At 36.9% G+C, this 20,638-nt stretch overlaps 1 protein-coding gene across 1 annotated transcript; it reads left to right on the top strand.

The window, feature by feature from the left end:
* Positions 1-580: 580 nt before the first annotated feature.
* LOC104154643 (protein HIRA) lies at positions 581-19,683 on the top strand (the record flags this gene model as incomplete). Its single annotated transcript, XM_009703241.1, has 17 exons — positions 581-643; positions 1,398-1,508; positions 2,295-2,385; positions 2,980-3,074; positions 3,948-4,043; positions 5,359-5,519; positions 6,477-6,644; positions 7,135-7,248; positions 8,987-9,057; positions 12,073-12,178; positions 12,756-12,983; positions 13,814-13,899; positions 14,380-14,574; positions 15,971-16,141; positions 17,657-17,861; positions 18,640-18,744; positions 19,517-19,683. Coding segments are annotated over 17 exons (2,219 nt in total), but the record flags the coding sequence as incomplete, so codon positions are not given.
* Between the last annotated feature and the right edge of the window lie 955 nt (positions 19,684-20,638).

Genomic DNA, 20,638 nt, shown 5'->3' with positions numbered 1-20,638 from the left:
CTTCTGAAAGATGTAGCATAAGGAGAACTGAAGGATTTAAGGTTAATGTTAGAATTGGTTGATCTTCCTCTGTCTATATGGAAGCCATAAAAAGAAAAGCTAGTCTTTGGGTAGAAGAGTTTCGTAACAACAGAATTTAAATTTGGGACAGGTAATTGTGTGACCAACAGACGCAGTCTGAGATTGGAGAGTATTTTCAAAAAACAACAAGAACAGAAACCAAAACAAAACTTGCTTCAGGTCATCAGCTAATGAACTGTAGAAACCGGGACGAAATTCCTTACTCAAATACAGCTTTGCCTTGGTGCTTGCTTTGTGGTATTATTTTGCTTTGAGGCGTTTGGCATATCCTTGGTTATCACTGGTTTGTTATGGCACGGTAACTTCCATATACACTTTTAATAGGCTCTCATTTCTGTCCATCAAGTTGCTTTTAACTCTTGTAGTCAGCTGTAATTCTTACAACTATAGCTTTTAGAAGAAGAAAGTTATTTGCCAAGTTATAGTTCTTCTGGCGTTACTGCATTCTCTTGACTGTAAAATAAAATTCAGTATGTTGCTGCTTGTTCTCTAATTCCAGGAAAGCCAATATTTTCAGTGGACATTCACCCAGATGGGACCAAGTTTGCAACAGGAGGACAAGGTACGTCTGCATACTGATAGAAGGCAGAATTTTGGCTATAGTGATAATCTTGTGCCTTCACAACACTTTAATCAGTTTGACCCTTTTAAAAACACATCACTTACATAATTATCTATTTCTTAGAAATGTAAGTCATTAAAATGTATTGAAAAGTGCTGCTGTTACTGCAGAAGGCAGGGTTACATTTTCTGATGTACTCATCCTCTTGGGCATCATTGAGATAGTAGCTGCAGTAATTGAGTTGTGGCCATACTGGCCAAATTTCTTTTTTACTTGAAAAGGAACTGAATGTGAAGTTGAGCTTTTTGACCTGCTGAATAGTAGAGCTATTGGGACAAAAAAAATCCAATTATATAAATGGAATAGCTCAAGAAATATATGCAAAAATATTATTTGGATCACAATAGTGAATAATTTTGTTGGCTACGGTAATTGCAATTTAGGATTTGAATATACCTTTTTTAAAATACAATTTTATTATAAATAGTTTATCCCTATAGTTGGTATCTGTTATATATAGTACGATTTTTTTGAACAAGGCCGTATAACTTTATTTTTAATAGCTTCAAGAAAAATAAAACACTTCTGACTCAGTGTAATGATATCAGAATGGCATCTGTATTCACATGTCTCCAAAGTTCCCACTGCAGTAATGCCTAAATTTTAGCATCTGTTCCGGAACTGAGCTTAAGTTGAAAAGCTTTTTTGCGTGTATTTAAAAGCGGGGGCGGGGGGGCTTTTTGTTCTCTTACAGGTCAGGATTCTGGGAAAGTTGTGATCTGGAATATGGCTCCTGTCCTGAAAGAGGAAGATGAAAAGAATGAAAATATTCCCAAGATGCTTTGTCAGATGGACAATCACTTAGGTAAGAAAGACTTTTTTTTTTTTTTAAACTGGCATAAATTTGGCTTTGCCAAAGCATAAGCATTACATGTTTGTAACTACAAAAGTTATGCCCTGTCCAGTGGTGAGGAATCAATAAAATACAGCAGAGTGATCTCATACTTCAGCTATATACTTTAGATATTCAGGAGAAAATGTTAAAATGTGGGAAAATATAGAGAGAAATATAGATACCTTTGGAAGTCTCTTCCCTATGAGCTTTTTCCAGCTCTGACCACAAAGTAATTGATCATGCACATTCTGAGAAACTGAGGAGCTCTGAAGGAAAGAGCAAGAGAAGAAATAAGTGTAAAAGAAACATCAGACAAAATATATTGGTTATAGTTCTAAATTATTCTGGATTTATTGCACACTACATTCGAAAGGAGTATGATTACCTGAACAAGCTGTTTCTTCTTCTCTTCAAGATGTATCTTTCCTTCTTTGCTGTCTTAATCCCACCTCGTTTACCACAAGCAGTTTCCTTCGTTAGATTAATATTAATCTTTCTTCTTTTGAGCTACTTTTGGTGGATCTTTTTTAAATAAGGGATAGGGTTTTTTTTAAACTAAGAAGTTCCTGAACTGCTACTGACAGATAAGTACCAATTAATTTATCTAAAGCAGACAGAGTAACTGCTTTGAGTGGAAAAAGCATGCTTAAATCCTAAACGTCTCCTGTCAAGTCTTGCTTATTATAAACTCTGTCCCCAGTCCAGAACCACTTAATCTCATATTTCATCTTACAAACTTTCTTTTCTACATTTCAGCTTGTGTGAACTGTGTGCGATGGTCAAACAATGGAGTTTACTTGGCTTCAGGGGGAGATGACAAGTTGATTATGGTGTGGAAACGAGCTGCGTAAGCATATTTCTTCCTTCTCAATTTTATATTTTTATCTCAAGTAGGTTACTCTGTCACATCCCTTAGTGTTTCTTCCCTGTGCTGGCCTTTTGTAAGCTCACTGCTTCACCTGGTGTGTAAGGAGCTGAAACCTGTGACTCCACATCACTGGTATTGGAGATTTGGTCTCCCGTCTCTTGGGCTGGAGTGCATGTCTACCTGGGCAACCTCTCTCCTCTCAAGGAGCTGAGGCATTTTCTTCTGTTCTTGAAGAAAGCTTCCTGATGAGATTTGGAGAGTTATCTTAAATGTTCTCATTTTTTGCTGTCCTGTTCTTGAAGAAAGCTTCCTGATGAGATTCTTAATGAACATTTCTTAAATGTTCTCATTTTTTGCTGTCTGTAGAAATCGTACATTTCATTGAAGCTAGTTTTTTAACAACTGGAATTACGTTCTCTCAAAAAAAATTTTTTTTTTTTTTTTTTGCTTCAGTTCTTATTGCAGGAATAACCGACTATAAAATAGAAGTGTACCGTGCAGCTAATTTCCTTTGGAAAGAAAGCTTGAACAGCTTGAGGTGGTTCTGTTCATAACTGTTTCTGTTTTAATTAGGTACATTGGACCTAGCACTGTGTTTGGTTCTAGTAGCAAACTTACTAATGTTGAACAGTGGAGGTGTGTATCAATTCTTAGAAGCCATTCAGGGGGTAAGTTAAAAGGTGTTAAATGAACATAATTTGCACGTATTTGGAAAAAACCCTGGCTTTCAGTGTCACATTTGCTTGCTCGAAACATATATTTTTGTTGGCAAGTCAGTAATTACTTTTAAGAGCAACAATGAAAATCTAAAAGAAAAGGTCACGTTTAATCGAATGCTGATTTTCATACAAGTAACTTCTGGCAAAGTAGTAGAAAACTTCGGGGAAGTATGTAGTAGAAAAATTAGCAACTAAGAAACTTATATTTTGCTATTTGCTAGCTTAAAAGTGAATCTGAATAAGGGAAGCTAAACTCTATTCTTATTTAAATAAACGTTCACACTTGCAGTGAATGATGTCCTGGTTGGCAACAGATAAAGTTTTGGTAAACCAAAGAATATTAATATTTGTTTAGAAAAATAATAACTAAAAAGCAATGCAAAAGATGAATAAACCAGATAATTTCAAGTGTGTTTTGCACCTGCTGACATGAGCTGTGATTAAAATCAAGATTGAAATCACTTTGATCACTGCACATGTGTTGGATTAAAGCAAGTGCATTGCAATAGCTGCTGTTGCTTTTTCATTCAGAACGAGACAAAGTACTTTATACAGGCATTAGTACTTCCTATGATCACTAAACATTGCTTTCTCTGCTTTGGATGTTGGGGTTTTTTTTATTTTGTTCCCCATTGAACATTGTAAGTTGGAGAGTCTCGCTCCCAATGAGTGTTGCCATGTTCTTTCTTACCTTCCACTCTAATGAGATGATAACCATTTCTCGGAGACAGAAAAAATGTTGCCACACAAGTTCTTTTTAAAAAGTTTTTTTGATTCTCTGAATTTCATCAGTGTCTTAAATGGAAACTTTTTTTTAAACAGATGTCATGGATGTAGCGTGGTCTCCCCATGATGCCTGGCTGGCATCCTGTAGTGTGGATAACACTGTTGTCATCTGGAATGCTGTCAAATTTCCAGGTGAGAATTCTTACATGTGCAAATACGTAAAGCTTTGTGACAAACTCTTCCCTCCATGGATGTATTTCACTGACTGTGAAAATCTCTATGTGGGAATGGGTTGTCTGTCTTTTGAGATGACACCCTTGCAATCTGGTGAGTCGGTCCTTCTTCCAAGTTTGGATGGCAATAAGCAGTGGATTCCACTGTGCTATAGACAGCAGCTATGTTCAGGTTGTGCTGCTGATTTTACATGAAGGTCATCATTACATGTATCTTCTTTTTCACCTTCTCTGCAAAATCCCAAATAGATAGAACTTCGGCTGATATTACATCTATATATGCATATATTTTTTTTCCCTGTTGCCTTTGTACCTACAGGACTTTCCATTCATTTGCCTTTGGGGGCGCATTATCTTATTTACCCCATTTTAAAGGCTGCTGCTTAATAAGCAGTGTGACTTTAGATGATGAAGGTGAGGAAGGAAGGACTAAAGGAGCCTCACAGTAGCAGAAGCTTTCAAATCTTACATTTGATGGCCATTTTCCTTCTTCCATTGCTGCAGTGCTGGCAATTCACATAGTCCTGAGGTCTCTGTTTCTCAGGGACCATGCTGCCAGGCGCAGCCAGTGCACTGGACAGCTTTAGCTGAACTGCAAGCGTCTGTGGCGGTTAGGGAGCATGTGCCTTTATGTGGCTGCTTATCACCACATAACTTGATGTAGGCTAAAACTCCCATTGTGTGGTGCCTAGTCGCTGCTGTTTATTTTAGCGTTGCTTCCAATCCTGGTATCAGAGTTTTTAGACTTTCAAGCTAACTGTGTAGCCTGTGCAGTGTTCTCAGACTCTTATCTCACAGTCTGATAAGCAGGAGATTGACTGAAAGTAGCTTACCAGATCTGCCAGGCTTGTGTGTCTCTTCAGTCACAACTTTGACTGAGTTCATATTTGATGCACAAAGCTGAATTTGTTGTGATAATCTTTGGGTGCGAAGGAAAGGTTGAATGTTTAACTGAAGTTCCAGTTAAACTCCTGCTTTCCATTGCTTGAAAGTGCCATTCTGAAGTGCCTGGGCTCTGCTGGTCTTCCTGCTCTGATCTATTTCTTATAAAGAGTTTTGCACCCCTTATTCTGGCCAGAGTTCTCTCTACCCCTTTTTAAATATCATTCTTAGCTTAAGTACAGGTTCCAGTTTGGTTGATATGTTGTTGTTTGTACATTAAAGGAAGTTGTTTTTAATGTACTGTTTCAAAAAGATTTTGTAAATCTCCTCAACAGTCTGTCCTAAAGGAGGTATCAGTAACTACTCTCTATTCTCAATTTTTGTGTGCGCAGAAATTCTTGCCACTTTGAAGGGGCATTCTGGCTTGGTGAAAGGGCTGACCTGGGATCCTGTTGGAAAATATATTGCCTCTCAGGCTGATGATCGAAGTTTGAAGGTGTGGCGGACCATGGACTGGCAGTTGGAAACCAGCATCACAAAACCCTTTGATGAGGTACTTCAGAATGTGTGACTATGACTATTCATAGTGAATTCCTATAGAATGAACAAAAGTTACAAGAATAATTCTCATTCCGCAGAAATATTACTTAATTTAACAGTGCCGAATGAAATGAAACTGAGATGGCATGTTCAAAAGGGGATAAAAATGAGCTGCTTTCTCACACATGTGATTGAATTGAGACTCTTATTGCCATTGGAGGTTGTGGGTGCCAAAGGTTTCCATGGATTATGTAAACCATTAAGTAAATTCCTGGAAATGAGGAGGTTATTTCAAGGAAGTATTGGCACACTAATTACATTGTTCTTATATTCTTCCCTATGCATCGTCTATTGGCCACTATCAGAAAGGAGATAAGTACTTAGGAGGGATCTTTGGTCTTGCATCATAGGGCTGTTATGTGATGACTTTGATCAAGAGATCAAATTTCTGGGGACAGAAGCTGGTGCTTAGTGAGTGGAGTGTTTTGCAGTGATCTTATGGTATTGTCATTAGTACAATTACTCTTCATAACAGACTTACAAATGCCTAAATTCATGTGTGAGCAGGTGTTGCAAGCGGAAGTCTCATTATTAGCAGTTGGTATGCTGCAGCCCTGTCACTAACTAGGACTTTGATGAATACTGAGTGTACAGTATCCAAAAAGACTTACATTTTGTTTCCTTCAAAAAAGTTCTCTGGGTTCCTTTTTCCCCCTTTTGGTAGGGCTTCATAAGTTACACTAGATCACCTCTGTAAACATGGCTGAAGTGCTGAGAATTGTGTGTAATGTCAGTCTTTTATATTCACAAAAAAATTACTTTGTAATCATATTCCCTAAATCTAAAATTTTAAATAGTTTGCATTAAAAACCCATTTGTTTGCCAAACACTTCTAAAGCTCTAGTATGTTTATGTGTGTGTTTTTTTGGTTTGTTGTTTTTTTTTGTTTGTTTGTTTTTTTTCCTGGCAGTGTGGAGGGACAACTCATGTGTTGCGTCTTAGCTGGTCACCTGATGGTCACTATCTTGTTTCTGCTCATGCCATGAATAATTCTGGACCTACTGCTCAGATCATTGAGAGAGATGGATGGAAAACCAATATGGATTTTGTAGGGCATCGGAAAGCAGTTACAGTAGTGGTGAGTGAGTGGTAGTAATTTATCCCTGAAGTAAAAGTTCTGATACGTGCTTTTTGATAATTTTATGCGTAAATGGGACAAGGGGTAAAGACAGGTGTCAAGATTAGTAAAGCAAACGCATGATGGTGATTAAAAAATGTGAACTTTACATGTTGGAAGCAATCAGCTTGCTCTTGTGATAACAGAACTGGATGTATATGAGCAAGGAGGAGGAGTACAGGAGCATGTTAGGGATCCCAAACACTAGCTTTGTTAGCTGTTGATTAAAGTGACTTAGGTTTCTAGCGGGTTCCTGATTGCTAGTAAAATTAATATTATTTGCCATTCCCATTAAGGCATTCAGAAAGCCCCTTAAGAAAGCATATGCAGCTTTTGTCACTTTCTATGAAATGTTTCTTTTTTACTCTTAAGTGGAAAACTTGCTTTTAAAGCAGATCTCCTACTAAAATGTAATTACTGTAATAAAATTTGGGGCATCTCATTTGTTCAGAAATTCAATCCAAAAATCTTCAAGAAGAAACAAAAGAATGGTAGTTCCACCAAGTCAAGTTGTCCCTACTGCTGTTGTGCTGTTGGTAGTAAGGATCGATCCCTTTCTGTCTGGGTAAGTGGTTTTTTTCCTGCCTTTGAACTAATGTGGTCATTTGGATAACTTGGGGGTTTAGCACAAAGATCACATGTACAGCATTAGGTCTTATATTTAGATTCATGTTTAGTTTTTTTCTCTCTGTTGTTACAGCATTAGCTGGGGGGAAGGAAGTGGATTGGTATTAGTTCATTTCTTTAAAGCCAAGAGCAGCTAGAAGTCAGTGGCAGAGTATGTTGACCTGGTAAGGTGGAGGAACTGTTAAGGGAAATAATGTGTTACCACAGTTAATAAACATAATTCAGCCCTATTTTCTTCCTATGTCTTTTGCTTGTTCTTCATGTGAGCCTCTTTAAGAAAAAGACTTTACTGTTTCTCCATGTTTAGCCCACCTATCCATTAATCACTCTTAGAGCCTAGCTTTGTTAGTCTTGCTCTTATTGGTACGCGGAGAATATAGCAGACACAGAATAGCTGTTTCTGAGCACATATATGCCTCATCTTTCTGCTTTGTTCTGGCTTCAATCCCTGGCTTCTGTCTTTAGTATGGAAGGGAATGTGAAAATGAATGAACTTTTTAAGTATACTTTCAAGTTTTCAATATCTAGTTTGGGTTTTACTTTAAAATCTACACTAAAATTGTTACTCTGGCTAAGAGAAGAGTAGCTATTCTCACATTTATAAATGCAGGATGGGTTGTTTGGCAACTGCAAAGGACAGGGAATAAATTTAACTCATTTGTAAAGCTTTGTGATGAGAACATGTGCCAGAACACACCAATTGCTATCTGCAATCTACTATTTATAGATTCCAGTGTGATATTTATCCATCAATCGCTAAAAGCATAACACTAAATCTGTTTCTGGCAATGCTACCAGTGGATACCCATATCAAAGTATCACTCTCGGTGTATTTTACTTTCTATTTATACTATGATTTCATATAGGTTACCTGTTAGGTTATACTAGGTATTATAGAGATGCAAAGTTATAGGCAGTCTTTGCCCTGAAGAGCTTAATAGATACTCATACAGCACAGACCTATGGAAACATAACAGAAATAACTACTGAAGATGACTACTGCGCTGCATCTGTGAACCTACGAACATGAAACATCCTACACCACGTTGACTTCTGCTTCGTTTCAGCTGTACTATATGCTATAGATATTAAGTCCATTGGTTTAACAATAAAGAGCATAGAATGTCTGATTTAGAACAGGTTACTGGGAATTTTCGTATTCAGTTCTTTATAACTAAGCAGATTTATGAGTGTAAAGGAATCCTCTTTAAGAATAATTGAGTCAAATTCCCTTTGCTCTGGATAGGCTTCACCTAGAGAAGTAGTCCGAGTGAGGACATGGGAACCTAATCTGTTTTCTGTCTTCCTCTTGTGCTGGCAGTTTGCAACATCCTTATCTCAGTAAAGCTTAGAATAGAAGCTGTCTTTAGTATCTGTGGAATTACTTTTTGAGTGGTAGAGAGTGTTCTATGACTGCAATCTAAAGTTGGTTAAGAAATTCAGTCTGTGTTTCAGAAAGGAAGGGAGGGTTGAATGTCGGCTCTTCTCCAAAGCTTTTCTGTGCCTGTAGCAGAATGGGTAACTCGGTGCTTCAGGTATACCACCAGGCATACAGCTGTCTCCTGGCCAGATCTTGCTTGGTAATTATTGTTAGACGCTGCAAGGGTGTTAATGTGATAATATCTCTGGTAGTGTAGAACTTCTAAATTTCTGAGTATTGTTTCTTCTGTTTTAAGCTCACATGTCTGAAACGTCCTTTAGTTGTCATACATGAGCTGTTTGACAAGTCTATCATGGACATCTCCTGGTAAGTTGGTTTCGGCTCTTTGTTACAAAAGCCAAAGTGTTGCTATCAACTTTAGGTATACACGTTAATTGGAAATTCCTTAAAAACAGGACAGATTGTAGCTGTTGGAACACAAGTAATTGGTTCCTGAAGGTTTTGGTTCTGCTGCACATCTTTGGTAGTAACGTGTGATGACTTGAGATTGTGTAATGTTAAAACTGAATAAAAACTAATGTATTGAGAACATAGTGCAGTAGTATACCTGTGGAACGAGTTCCTACTTGTTATGATTCTCTAAAATTTTTTTCATAGAATATGTATTTTATAGCATGACATGGTGGACTTGGTGAGTTCTATGTGCATTACATCTATGAAAAGTTACTGCGCTGTACAGTTACAACAAATTCAGGTGAACCTTCTAGGCCAATCTTTCTTTCATGCCTAAGGACACAATATACCAAAAGAGAAAGTACTTTTTGTTTCTTTAAAAATGTTTTATACACACACTCACTCATTTATATACACACACATATGCCCTACTCGCTCATTATTTGAATTCATTGAAGGATTTTCATGTATTAAAAAAGTAAATGCAATAGCTTTTGGTTTTAGTAAAGATGGAGTTATACCATGTTGTTGCAGCACCGTGTGAAGGGTGTAAATTACTGTGTGTTGAAGAGTCGCAGAGGGTGATCATGTAGCAAGTCTCTCAGAGAAGGGATAATGAACCTGCTACACCCAACCGCACTCCATCTACCAACCACACCCCACCCACCAACCACAGGACATAGCAGAAGGGCAAATGCTGAGCTTTCCCAAGAGACCACAGGACATCTCTAGTGATTTGGGTTGGGTTGGACAACCCACTTTCCCAGCAGTCTACTGTCACAAATCTTGTTTTCTTCCTGCTTTCTTTCTAAGGCCTGGTCATAAAAATGCAGAAGTTAATAGTTCTTTATTCACTGCAAGACTTCAATAATAAGGGAGAAATAACCATGAGACCACTCAGTAAATGGTATTAAAAAAAATACTCTGCACCAATGCATCAGGCGATCTACAGAGTTAAGGGTTCTGTAAAAGAAAAGACTAATATTTTTTTCATGATAGGCACACAGCTCGTTTACATAGGTTGTCTTAATTCTAGCACTTCCTAACTTTTGAAATTCTACGTTAATAGCTGTAACAATCTTGGTGGGTTTATGTTGTAAATTTTAAAGCTTACAATTGTATAACTTCCTGTTTTCTGTGTGCCATGTAGATTTTGCCGTGGAGCTCAGTGAAGCACAATAAAAAGTTTTCAAAACCAAAACATTCTTCTTTCATTAATAGATTAAGGCTAGAAGGCCAATAAGTGGAATATTTCATGAGAAGTGCTGCTATTGTTGTAGTACAATAGCTTTGAATAGTTTTGTTTGCCTGTAGTGTTTATTTCTGCATCTGCAATTTGCACATTTTTCACGACAAAGTCATTGGGAGTAATAGCTGGTTAACGTTTTGCAATTTGTGAGGAAATGGTTTTGTGAGGTATTTGAGAGACAAAGGATCATCAGGAAGCTTATTTTACATCCTGTTTACAAATTCAAATGTATGGCTAAAATGTCAATAATATAGAAAGTTCCCAGAAACATGCTCCATTCTGAAAACAGACTGAGTAAATTCAGAGAAATATGATACTATTATATTGTTATAACTATCTCATTTCTGTTTAAGAGTTTTAGACTTGGATCCATCATCATAATATCTGAACATGATTATGTTTTCATCGAACAGTTGTTTGGATCCAGAGGTCAATAGGAGCTCCGCAATTTTGTCTGCCAAGCAAGCAGAAAACTCTCAACAAGATTTTATAATTTTCTAACTTGGAGTAGTGTTCGTTAACCTAGTTACACAGTGCTCAGGCTAACTTCTGTGGATGTGATGCCATCAGGGCACAAGCCACCATGAAAAAAGACATTTTCAAACACCTGTAGCCATGATGCATGTAATATTTTTAAGCCTCGCTGGACGAATTTGGATAGGACTTTGGAGTTCTGCCTGCTTCTCTCTCCTCTTCTGTTCTCTGTAACAAGTAATCTGTAAACCACTATGCCACTGTGTCTGTGAGCTCTACAACTGGAAGTTACTGGGTTAGCAGTCAAAACTCATCAAATATTATTTTTTTCAAATGTGCAATAATAGGTTATATATGGAAGGTTATCATTCCATTAAGACTAGAATGTATAGTTTCTCCTATCTCTCTTCTACTAAGAAAACTTTTTGAGATGTCCAGAAGAGGGTTATAATATATCCCCACTTACAAGAAGAACATGTGCAGTTTGATTCAAACCCCAAATAATGATCGGTAACAAAATCAAACATAAGTTCTTGCCTAATACAGAGATTTTTTGACTGCTCAGGTGCAGAGCTTGCTTTCTTTTTATTGCTGTCGCTGCAGATGATGATGATAGAGAAGAGGCATTTACCCAACAGAGAGCTTCTCTCTTAAGAACCCCATCCCTTCTTCTTCCTATCTTGTCTATTTGGACTGTAAGCTCTTTATAGGAATGGACTCTCTCTTACTTGTTTCCCATCCATGATGAAGCTTTATCTTGCATGGGCCCCGAACAGCAGTTTATAGGGCCTTAAAAGAAGTGATTCAATTGCTTATCTGCTAAAGACCCCTTTCTTCACCCAGTCCCATTAGCGCACAAATTTATACATTTTTTTAAGCAAATAAGTTTATAATTTTCTCTCATTGTTCACGGTGAACAGTGTTCTGTTTTACCCCTACAGAAAGGTTTTCGTGGTGCTGATCATACCATGGGTAGGTGTATTGTTCTAATGACACCTTCCTGTGTGCAGTCTCCAAATGAGTATCAGCACATGGGCTCCTGCTGTCCATCACCCTGTCTCCTTGCTGTCCCACTTCTTTGGTTCCATCAGTAGTTGCTGTCATAATAAAACTTATGCTGAGATTTTTATTGAGCGATTTATTGTATTGCCTCATTGCGTCAATGAAAGAGACTGAAAACAAAGATGGACCTTTATTTCCTTCAGGACCCTTAATGGACTTGGTATCCTGGTGTGTTCCATGGATGGATCGGTGGCGTTTTTGGACTTTTCCCAGGATGAACTTGGAGATCCACTCAGTGAGGAGGAAAAGGTACAGTAAGCACTCAGAGAATCTGTGATCATATTTAAGGGATGTATCGATTCAACTAAAATATTGAACTATTTATAGAAGTATGTAGAGACTGATTTCCCTATTACAGAAGAATGTGTTCTTGCCTACAAATCATTAAAAAATAGTACTCTAGAAATGAATTTGTGATACTAGTTTCTGTTCTGTTTTTGGAAAACATCCACTTGCTTACACATCATTATACATTTGAAGTAATTATTTGACCAAGGAAACAAGGAGTGGGTGCTTCAAAACACTTTAAAATTACTCTTTGACTTGCATATATGCGAGTCTTTTTAAACTGATTGCTGTTGGCTGTTTTTTCCTCTCATTGCTGTTAGCAGCTAAAGCTTTGGATTCCAATTATTTTACGTATTGATTTAGTGTTAGCTGAGAATATAGAGAAAGCAAAAAAACCTGTAGTGTATAAATGATACAGAGGGCATTTGCATTTTATGGATTCCATCAGATTTGTGTGATTCCGTTGCATCGTAATTAGTGATGTCATGCTAGCAGTTTTAGTCTATTTTTTTGTGTGATACATTTTTAACACCCACAGAGCAACATTCATCAGTCCACCTATGGTAAAAGCCTAGCTATAATGACCGAAGCTCAGTTGTCTACCACCATTATTGAGAATCCAGAGATGCTCAAGTACCAACAGAGACAGCAACAGCAGCAGGTGGAGCAGAAGAATGCATCAATTAGGGAAGCATCTGGGACTGCGACAGCAGCTCCCAAAGTGGCAAGCATGGTGAATGGGGAGAGTTTGGAGGACATTAGAAAGGTAGGTGTTCTTGGATAGTCACTTTATAGTGTCAAGTACTAAGCCAATAAATATCAAACTGCTTATGATAAAACCAATTTCTGCTTCCTTATTTGTGTTGAATGGCACCTTTCAACCCGTGAATGGTCCAGTTGACATTACTGGGACGTTGAAAAGTTAAAATGCTTTTAAGCAGAAGTAAGAGTGTGGAAAAAAGGGTTGTGGATATTTCTATGATAGGTGCTAAATTCTCAGTATACAGAAAGGAAACCAAAGGTAGCTAATAACAATCAAACTATAGAACTGTGCTTCAGTTTCTCAATGAAGGAGATTAAAAGTGTTATTTAATTCTCTCCTAAACATCCAACACAACTTTTAATGAAGGATTCAATGCGCACAGATGAAAACGTTTCAGACTTGACTCTCTAATGTGGAGAGCGGATTCCATTCTCCACAAATGCCCTTTCTACAGATGGATAGATCCAGAATTGGAAATGTGTGTGTTTAAATTAAAAAGAATGTGTGTTATGGTACAGCCTGAGAGCAGTAATGAGAATCAGAATTCTCTTGTACTTTGTTCTACATGAACTTCTACTTAAGAAACACCTACTATTGGTCAAAAAAAGTTGTGGCGTTAAAATACACTTGCATTAATAAAAGTTTAGATTGATTCTATTTATACAATAATAGCATGGTTCAAAGACAATATGGAGAAAAATATTTGTTAACAGATTTTTTTAATGGAGGAACATCTTACATCTAATATACCTATTCCTGTCAGTTGGAAAAGAAAAATAGAAAAAGCATTTCCTATTTTATCAGAAATGACAATGCAATATATTTCCCAACAGAATCTCTTAAAAAAACAAGTTGAAACACGAACGGCAGATGGTCGGAGACGGATCACACCTCTCTGCATAGCTCAACTGGACACTGGGTACGTTTGGAAGTAGTCTTTAAAATCCTTCTTTACCTTTTTATCTTGTTTTTGATTTGTTTGCTTGTTTTTTCCACTGATGGAAACTGAGAATTCTGACTTATTTTAATCTTATGGCATCTTAAAGCACTTGCTGAAAATACCTTGTGTATATTTACGGAATATAGTTTCAGCCTATTTTCTCTTAGCTATAAGATCTCACTTCAAATAGATAAGGCTAATTCTCGTTATCTACTATTATAGATGAGTGATCAATACTCTAATGTATTGCAGGTTCATATCTACATTAATTCTGGCTTTCGTGTCCTTTGTATATGGGAAACAACTCTGGAAAGTTAGGTCTTAGTGGTTTATTTAGGTTGTGTATGAGTATCCACATGTGGAAAAGGGAAGAATGGAATAAATAGTTAAAAATAATTGAAAAAGAATAATTTTAAAGTGATTTCGAGAAATATATTTGCTGTTTGTCTTTTTGCTTAGGGATTTTTCTACAGCATTTTTCAATAGCATCCCAATATCTGGATCTCTGTCTGGCTCAATGATGTCTTCTCAAAGTAACCAGCAGCTCATGTCATTAGATTCTAACGCAGTAAATTCCCTTAATACTTCAAAGCCTTCTGTAGAGCCAACAGCAGCCAGTATAAAACCAACAGATGATGCAGCCAATAAAGATGGGTCAGTATTTACAGTTTTGTTTTTCACTTATATGACTGTTTAGTTTTTAATTCTTGTTTACAGTTCTGTAATCAAACAATTATTAAAGTGATTTCCTCACTGCAAAACTTCAAGAATCTAACATTCTGGACAACATCAAGATTTTGTTAGTATTTGGTTACTTTAAGTAGTGATAAATCAGTAGTGAATAAATCCATATGCATAGTTCTGGAAATGAACTTTAGTGCAAGGAGGTACCCAGTTGATTGCTAATGCTCTAACAAATTGACTTGCTTATAGGTTACTGGCTTCCTATTAGTAAACAGTAGAAGGTTTTCTAGCTGTGGAAGTAATGAAGCCTGTTTTCCATCAAATTCTATCCTGTGTCTTGTAGATCTCATCTCTTCAAACATGGTAATATTTCTTCCCTGTATAACAGCCTGATCAGAGCACAGTGACGTTGTCTTGTCAGAGTACATACGCTGATTGGCCAGTGTGTCTTTCAAATTAATTATGGAACAACTAAATTTTGCTTACTTTTCCCTCAGTGATAACACTGACTTGGTTTCTCCTCCTCCGTGTGTTTTTATAGTATTTGTAAGAGCACAGTGTCACTGGAACCTCTACCACTCCATCACACTTAGTTGAAATTGGCCACGGATTAAAAAATGAGTGTGTAGACTATGAGAAATCATTGACAGATGAAACTATTAAGTCTCCTTTTCTTTGGAAATTGGACTTCAAACAGCTTTTTAGTACAAACATCAGTTATCTTTGAGCCATTCTTTCTTGCAATTCATTCTCTGAATGAATTGAAAAATGTCTAAAGTAAACAGCTATTCAAATAACAGATCCCTGGAATGCTGTAGTGTGAGGAAAACACATTCCTTTGCCTTAGAGTTATGCTTGGAAAGGTCTAATAATTAGTTTGAATTCTTCAACAAGAAAATCAAAACCTGACATGAGTCGTTTCGTTGATAGACAGTGGAATATAAGCTTGTAATGGAAAGTATTTGGTAACCCAAACAAGGGGCAAAACCGGGAACCCCAGTCATCATTTAAAGTGATCCTTTCCCTTTGGGTATGTAAGTACCAGCTGAAAATATAATTTCACTTCTGAACTAAAAATACATAATGAATGAATTAGGGTCTTTAATCTAGGTATATTTATGCGGCCACATAAAGCTCTTAGCTCTGAGATGTATCATATACAGCTTTTGAGAATAGGCAAAGCTTGCAAGATACTGATGCTTGAAAGGGGAAAAAGCATATCACAATTCATGTATGTACTTGAGTAAAAGGTTTTCAATATGGTTTCTAGCCAGTATAATGAATGCTAGCTAGTAGTTATGAGCAATGTGGGTTAGCAGTAGTAAATTTCTTTCAATCCTTATTTTCCTGTCTCTTTTATTGACAGTGTAAATGCTACCTCTGCCTCAACTGCTCCTTCTGCATCGTCTTCCTCTGTGTTGACAACTCCATCCAAGATTGAACCTATGAAAGCATTTGATTCTAGATTTACAGAACGATCCAAAGCCACCTCAGGGACTGCTGTGGTAACAAATACAAATCAGACTGTTGTGGACAGGTAAGAGAGATGGCGGTGGGGTGCGAGGGGATAGTAATGTAAAGAGTTAAAAATGTTGATTCTCTGTGGTGTGGATGTCATGGTGCTGGCACTTTAGAAATTGTCTCAGGTCTCTTCCACAATTGGAAGGAAGGGGACAGCTGCAAATAGGTAAATTCTTTGCTGGCATTATCCCTTTGTACATTTGTCTCTGGCATTTGGAATCAAGCAGACTCTTCAAAATATTCTGAGTTAAAAGTATTGTTACAAGAGGCTGTGTGTGCACATGGCTCCATGTGTGGCTGCATGTATCTGTGCTCCTTAGAAGACAAAAATAGCCAGCCTGCATCTCTGTACAAGAGTGAGATTTGCTTCAAGATAAATTACCATACATGTCTGCAAATGGCCTATCATCATAATAGCTGCAGTTGTATTTCAGTTTTATGCCTTGAAGGCATACAGAGAAGATGCTTTGATTTTAAGGGGTTTTGCTCTGGATCCACAGATTTAAAAAACAAGAAGAAAGCCTTTTGGTTTGTGACATAGTGTGTTATGGCATAAGTATTTCTGCTTCAACAAAACAAGTGGTAGAAAAAATGGCAGTCTTGAGAGACAAGTATGTAGTTCCCCAGCTTATTGTCAGTAAACTGTGTATTTACTAAATACCTCAATATTTTTATGTGAAAGGGTTTAACCATATGATGCAGAAGAAAAATGCATTAAATTACTCTCATAATTGCTTCTAATGTGTCAGTAAAGTATGGATTAAAGTGTATTGTTTGGCATAGTGATGCCAAAGAAAAAAGGTTTGGATTATGCAAGATATTTCTAGGAAGCTGAGTGGTTATGGAATAAGTGGCAAAACGTTGTGAGTTAATAACCAAGTGTTGGAGGGAATGGGAGGAGTATCATTAAATGACCTATTTTAGGGTATGCTTGTTAACAGAAAGAGTTCCCAGAGATTTGTACTCTGTCGTCTTTAGTTATATTGTATTCCTGAAATGGAAAATAGAACAGTGAGGTCATTTGTATGGTTTGCAGATATGCACTTACTTACAGTAGTCAGAACTGAATAAGATAACTTTTGGAGACAGACGACAGAATGACAAATGAAGTTCAGCATGAGTAAGCAGGAAGTGTAGTGTCCATTGGAGAGGGAAAAATGAACTACTCTTGCATCTTAGAGTGCTGAATTATTTATATCCACCCAGGGAAAGGGATCTGATTGTAATTGGAACTGAATGCTAAAATAAAGTTATTTAGCAGTTAGCAACTGGATAAAACTGTGGTTTGATCAATTTTTTTAAAGGAGAGAAAAGGTTTGATCAGTTCACATATATATTGCACATTGTACTTTTGCAGAGGATTTGCCGTACCTCTTTGGCTTCTTCCTCTTGCCTTTATGCATTTTGAAATACAGTCAAACAAGGCTAAGAATGTATCTTTTTACCTACGAGAATGCAGTGCAGAGGATATGTGGCAGCTTTTGGAATCAGCTTATATAAAACTTGAAACTTTTTTTTTTTACTTGCTCAGACTGAAGGATCAGAATTTAATTAAAGACAATAAGCCCAAGGATATTCTGGAGAGCAGCAGTGACAGTGAAGAGAAGATTCCAGCTGCTAAACCACTCAGTGCACCCAAACGGAAACTGGAACTTGAGGGAGAAACGGTAGAAAAGAAGAAAAAAGGAAGACCTCGAAAAGACTCCAGACTTGTACCAGTAACTTTAACTGTTCAGGTGAAATAAAGAAGTTTCATTGTGGCTTTCAATGTTAATTTCATAAAGTCAGTCCCATGTTGACTTGTTCCATCAAGTCAGGGAAACATGAGTAGTATCAGTCCCTCAGAATTTTTAGCCATCCCTCTTCCTTGCCTTTAAACTTACTCTTTTTAAAATTTAAGGTTATAAAAAGCAGATGCGCACAGTGTGGCAAATGTGTCCATCCTTTATGTCAATATGCAGCTACTTACTAAACGGTACCAGCATGCTAAGTAGTGATAGCCTGCCGAATGACTGTATAGAATAAAATTAAATGCTGTCAGTTCTTGGTGTTCTTTGATGGAGAGTGACCCAAGCACAAGAGAGTGACTTGGATATGATGAATTAAATGGTTATGATTTTCTTTGGAACCGTGAAGTAGTAAGTTGCGTTAGTGTTTCCATCCTTTTAGGGTATATAGATCCCGGTATATAGATCCCTCTCTTTTCAGTATTCAGAGCTTAGCTTTTTCATGCAATATACTGAAATTTCCATTAATTAGTTGCAGCTGAAAAGGGGGGGATGTAACAAAAAAAGAAGACCACATCTAGTTTGTTTTGGTTTTTTAATTCTTAGAAGCTATATTAAAAAACTTGTGTTTATACAGCTGATTGGAAGAAGATTAATATTTGCAATTGGCATTATTTGGAATTAAAAAAAATCTTTCAAATCAATCTATATTATAGAATATCTTTAGTTTTAACTTTTTTAATGGAAACATTTAATTACTTTTGCACCTTTTTTTTTTTTTTTCCAGTCCCCAGCTACACTGGCCTCTGAGAGGGATGCTGCTTGCATCTCTGCACCAGCATTAGCACTTAAGCTGCCAACGCCAATCCCACAGAAATCATTTACTTTGCAAGTAAGTGGACTATAAGGGAGGAAAAGCTTAATACTTAAAATCCTGCTTTTTTATATTCTTAGATTATTCAGATCCTTTGATAAATTAATGTTTGAATACATGTATTTGTTCAAGCAAGCAAGATAGTATACTTCACCTTCTAAGAACATGTCTGTATGAGAAAAGTCAATGGCAAATCAGTGAAAATAGGACACTTCGGAACTAGCTAAACTTCAAAGAGGAATACCTGTGGTTCGTCAGTCCCTCCTGGTTAACCAAAGTATGTTGTAAAGATAAGAGTCTCTGATGGGAGTAACTGCTGCATTATTACAGTTGTATTGGTAGTACACTGCTGAAGAGAAAAAGCCAAGTATTTTCTGAAAGCTCTCTGGAGGTGCTCTGCATCTGAAGAGACTGGCAAATAGTATCAGTTTAGGTTTTCATGAAATAATTTTTCTGCATGTTTAGGCTGTGGTAGTCTGGTTCTAATTGCAAGATTATAGGGAGACTGGGCACATCTAGGCTTGGTCTGGTGCCCTTAATTAGGAAGCACAGACTAGCACAACCTTTCTTTATTCTTCAGATAGAAAGAACTTTGTGTTCTAGCCAAGACTGATCAGAGGTCTGCTTCTTTTGAAGTACTACAGCATGTTTTGAAGCCACTTTAGACAGAGAATGCCATGCTTAAATCTGTTCTTAAAGAAGCACTGTTTTGCATCTAATAATAGTTGCTGCTTTTTTGAGTAGTTATTTTCCTCTTCCCAAAAGTATTTTATTTTTTTTTGTATTTCAGATAAGTTCAGATCCATCAATGTACCTTGAAGTGGAGAATGAAATGACCACAGTGGGAGGTTCAAAGCTGAGCAGGCTAAAGTGTAATCGAGAAGGAAAGGAATGGGAGACGGTCCTCACCAGTCGAATTCTCACTGCAGCGGGAAGCTGGTAAGAGAGTATATTTTGGAGGGCCCTGAGGGCCAGAAAACATTTTTAGGGGTACAAAAGTACACTTTACAGAAAGTTAATTGCTCCTAAACCCACATATTTACAAATAAGTAGAGGCTTTAAAGGTATTTTATCTACTTATTTAGAAAGGTTGATTAACTGGATCACTTGTATTAAGGATTTTTGTGATTCTTTGGGCTTGGCCTAAGATGTCTTATTTCTCTTCCAGCTAACCTGGTCTAATACATTGATGGTCTTAAACTCTTACTGTGTGGAGTTTTTTGTAGAGATTCTGACTTATTTGTGTTGACTATTGCTATTTGCTGGCTTTATCACCCCCCATTGTAATTTTTACACAACGTTTCATAATAAATATTTTGTGGATAAAAATATGTACTGCTTTTAGTCTTAAGACCAATTTCACTCCCAAGTATTAGCTCTGTGCAGTCTTAAGGCATCACAAATTCTCTTTAGCCAGTTACAACTATTTTCCTGTCTATTTACATTTCCCCTTTAAATTTCTTCATTAAAATTGACTAAATCATGGTAAGTGACAGTTGTTCAAGTGCTAACTACTGAAGAATGAAAAATTTGAAACAGGATGTTTTGTGACGAAGTATTTTACTGAGTCTTTTGCTATTTTTTCTCTTTATTTTTCTCAGTTTAGCTTAGTTCCAACCTCAGAGTTTAAACTGAAAGTATATTTCTGAAGCCTGAGCCATGTCCAGGTCTGAAAAAGAAGCAGCAGATTTTAAAGCTAAATATAAGTACAGGCCTGAAGAAGAGCTTGAGTATACCCAAAAGCTTTACTGATATTTCCAACTACGGCCCTTGATCTAATAAAAGATACTGTCTCTGCCTGCAAACCTTCTCTTGCCCATCTCCTTAGAACATCATAGTTATAATCAAATTAAGGAGGCATGGAATGCACCTATATCTATAAAAAAATACATATAAAAATATATTTAATATA

This window comes from Cariama cristata, unplaced genomic scaffold (genome assembly GCF_000690535.1).
Source record: "Cariama cristata isolate BGI_N322 unplaced genomic scaffold, ASM69053v1 scaffold45216, whole genome shotgun sequence".
Lineage (NCBI taxonomy): Eukaryota > Metazoa > Chordata > Aves > Cariamiformes > Cariamidae > Cariama > Cariama cristata.
This window is presented reverse-complemented; position numbering and strand designations above follow the sequence as displayed.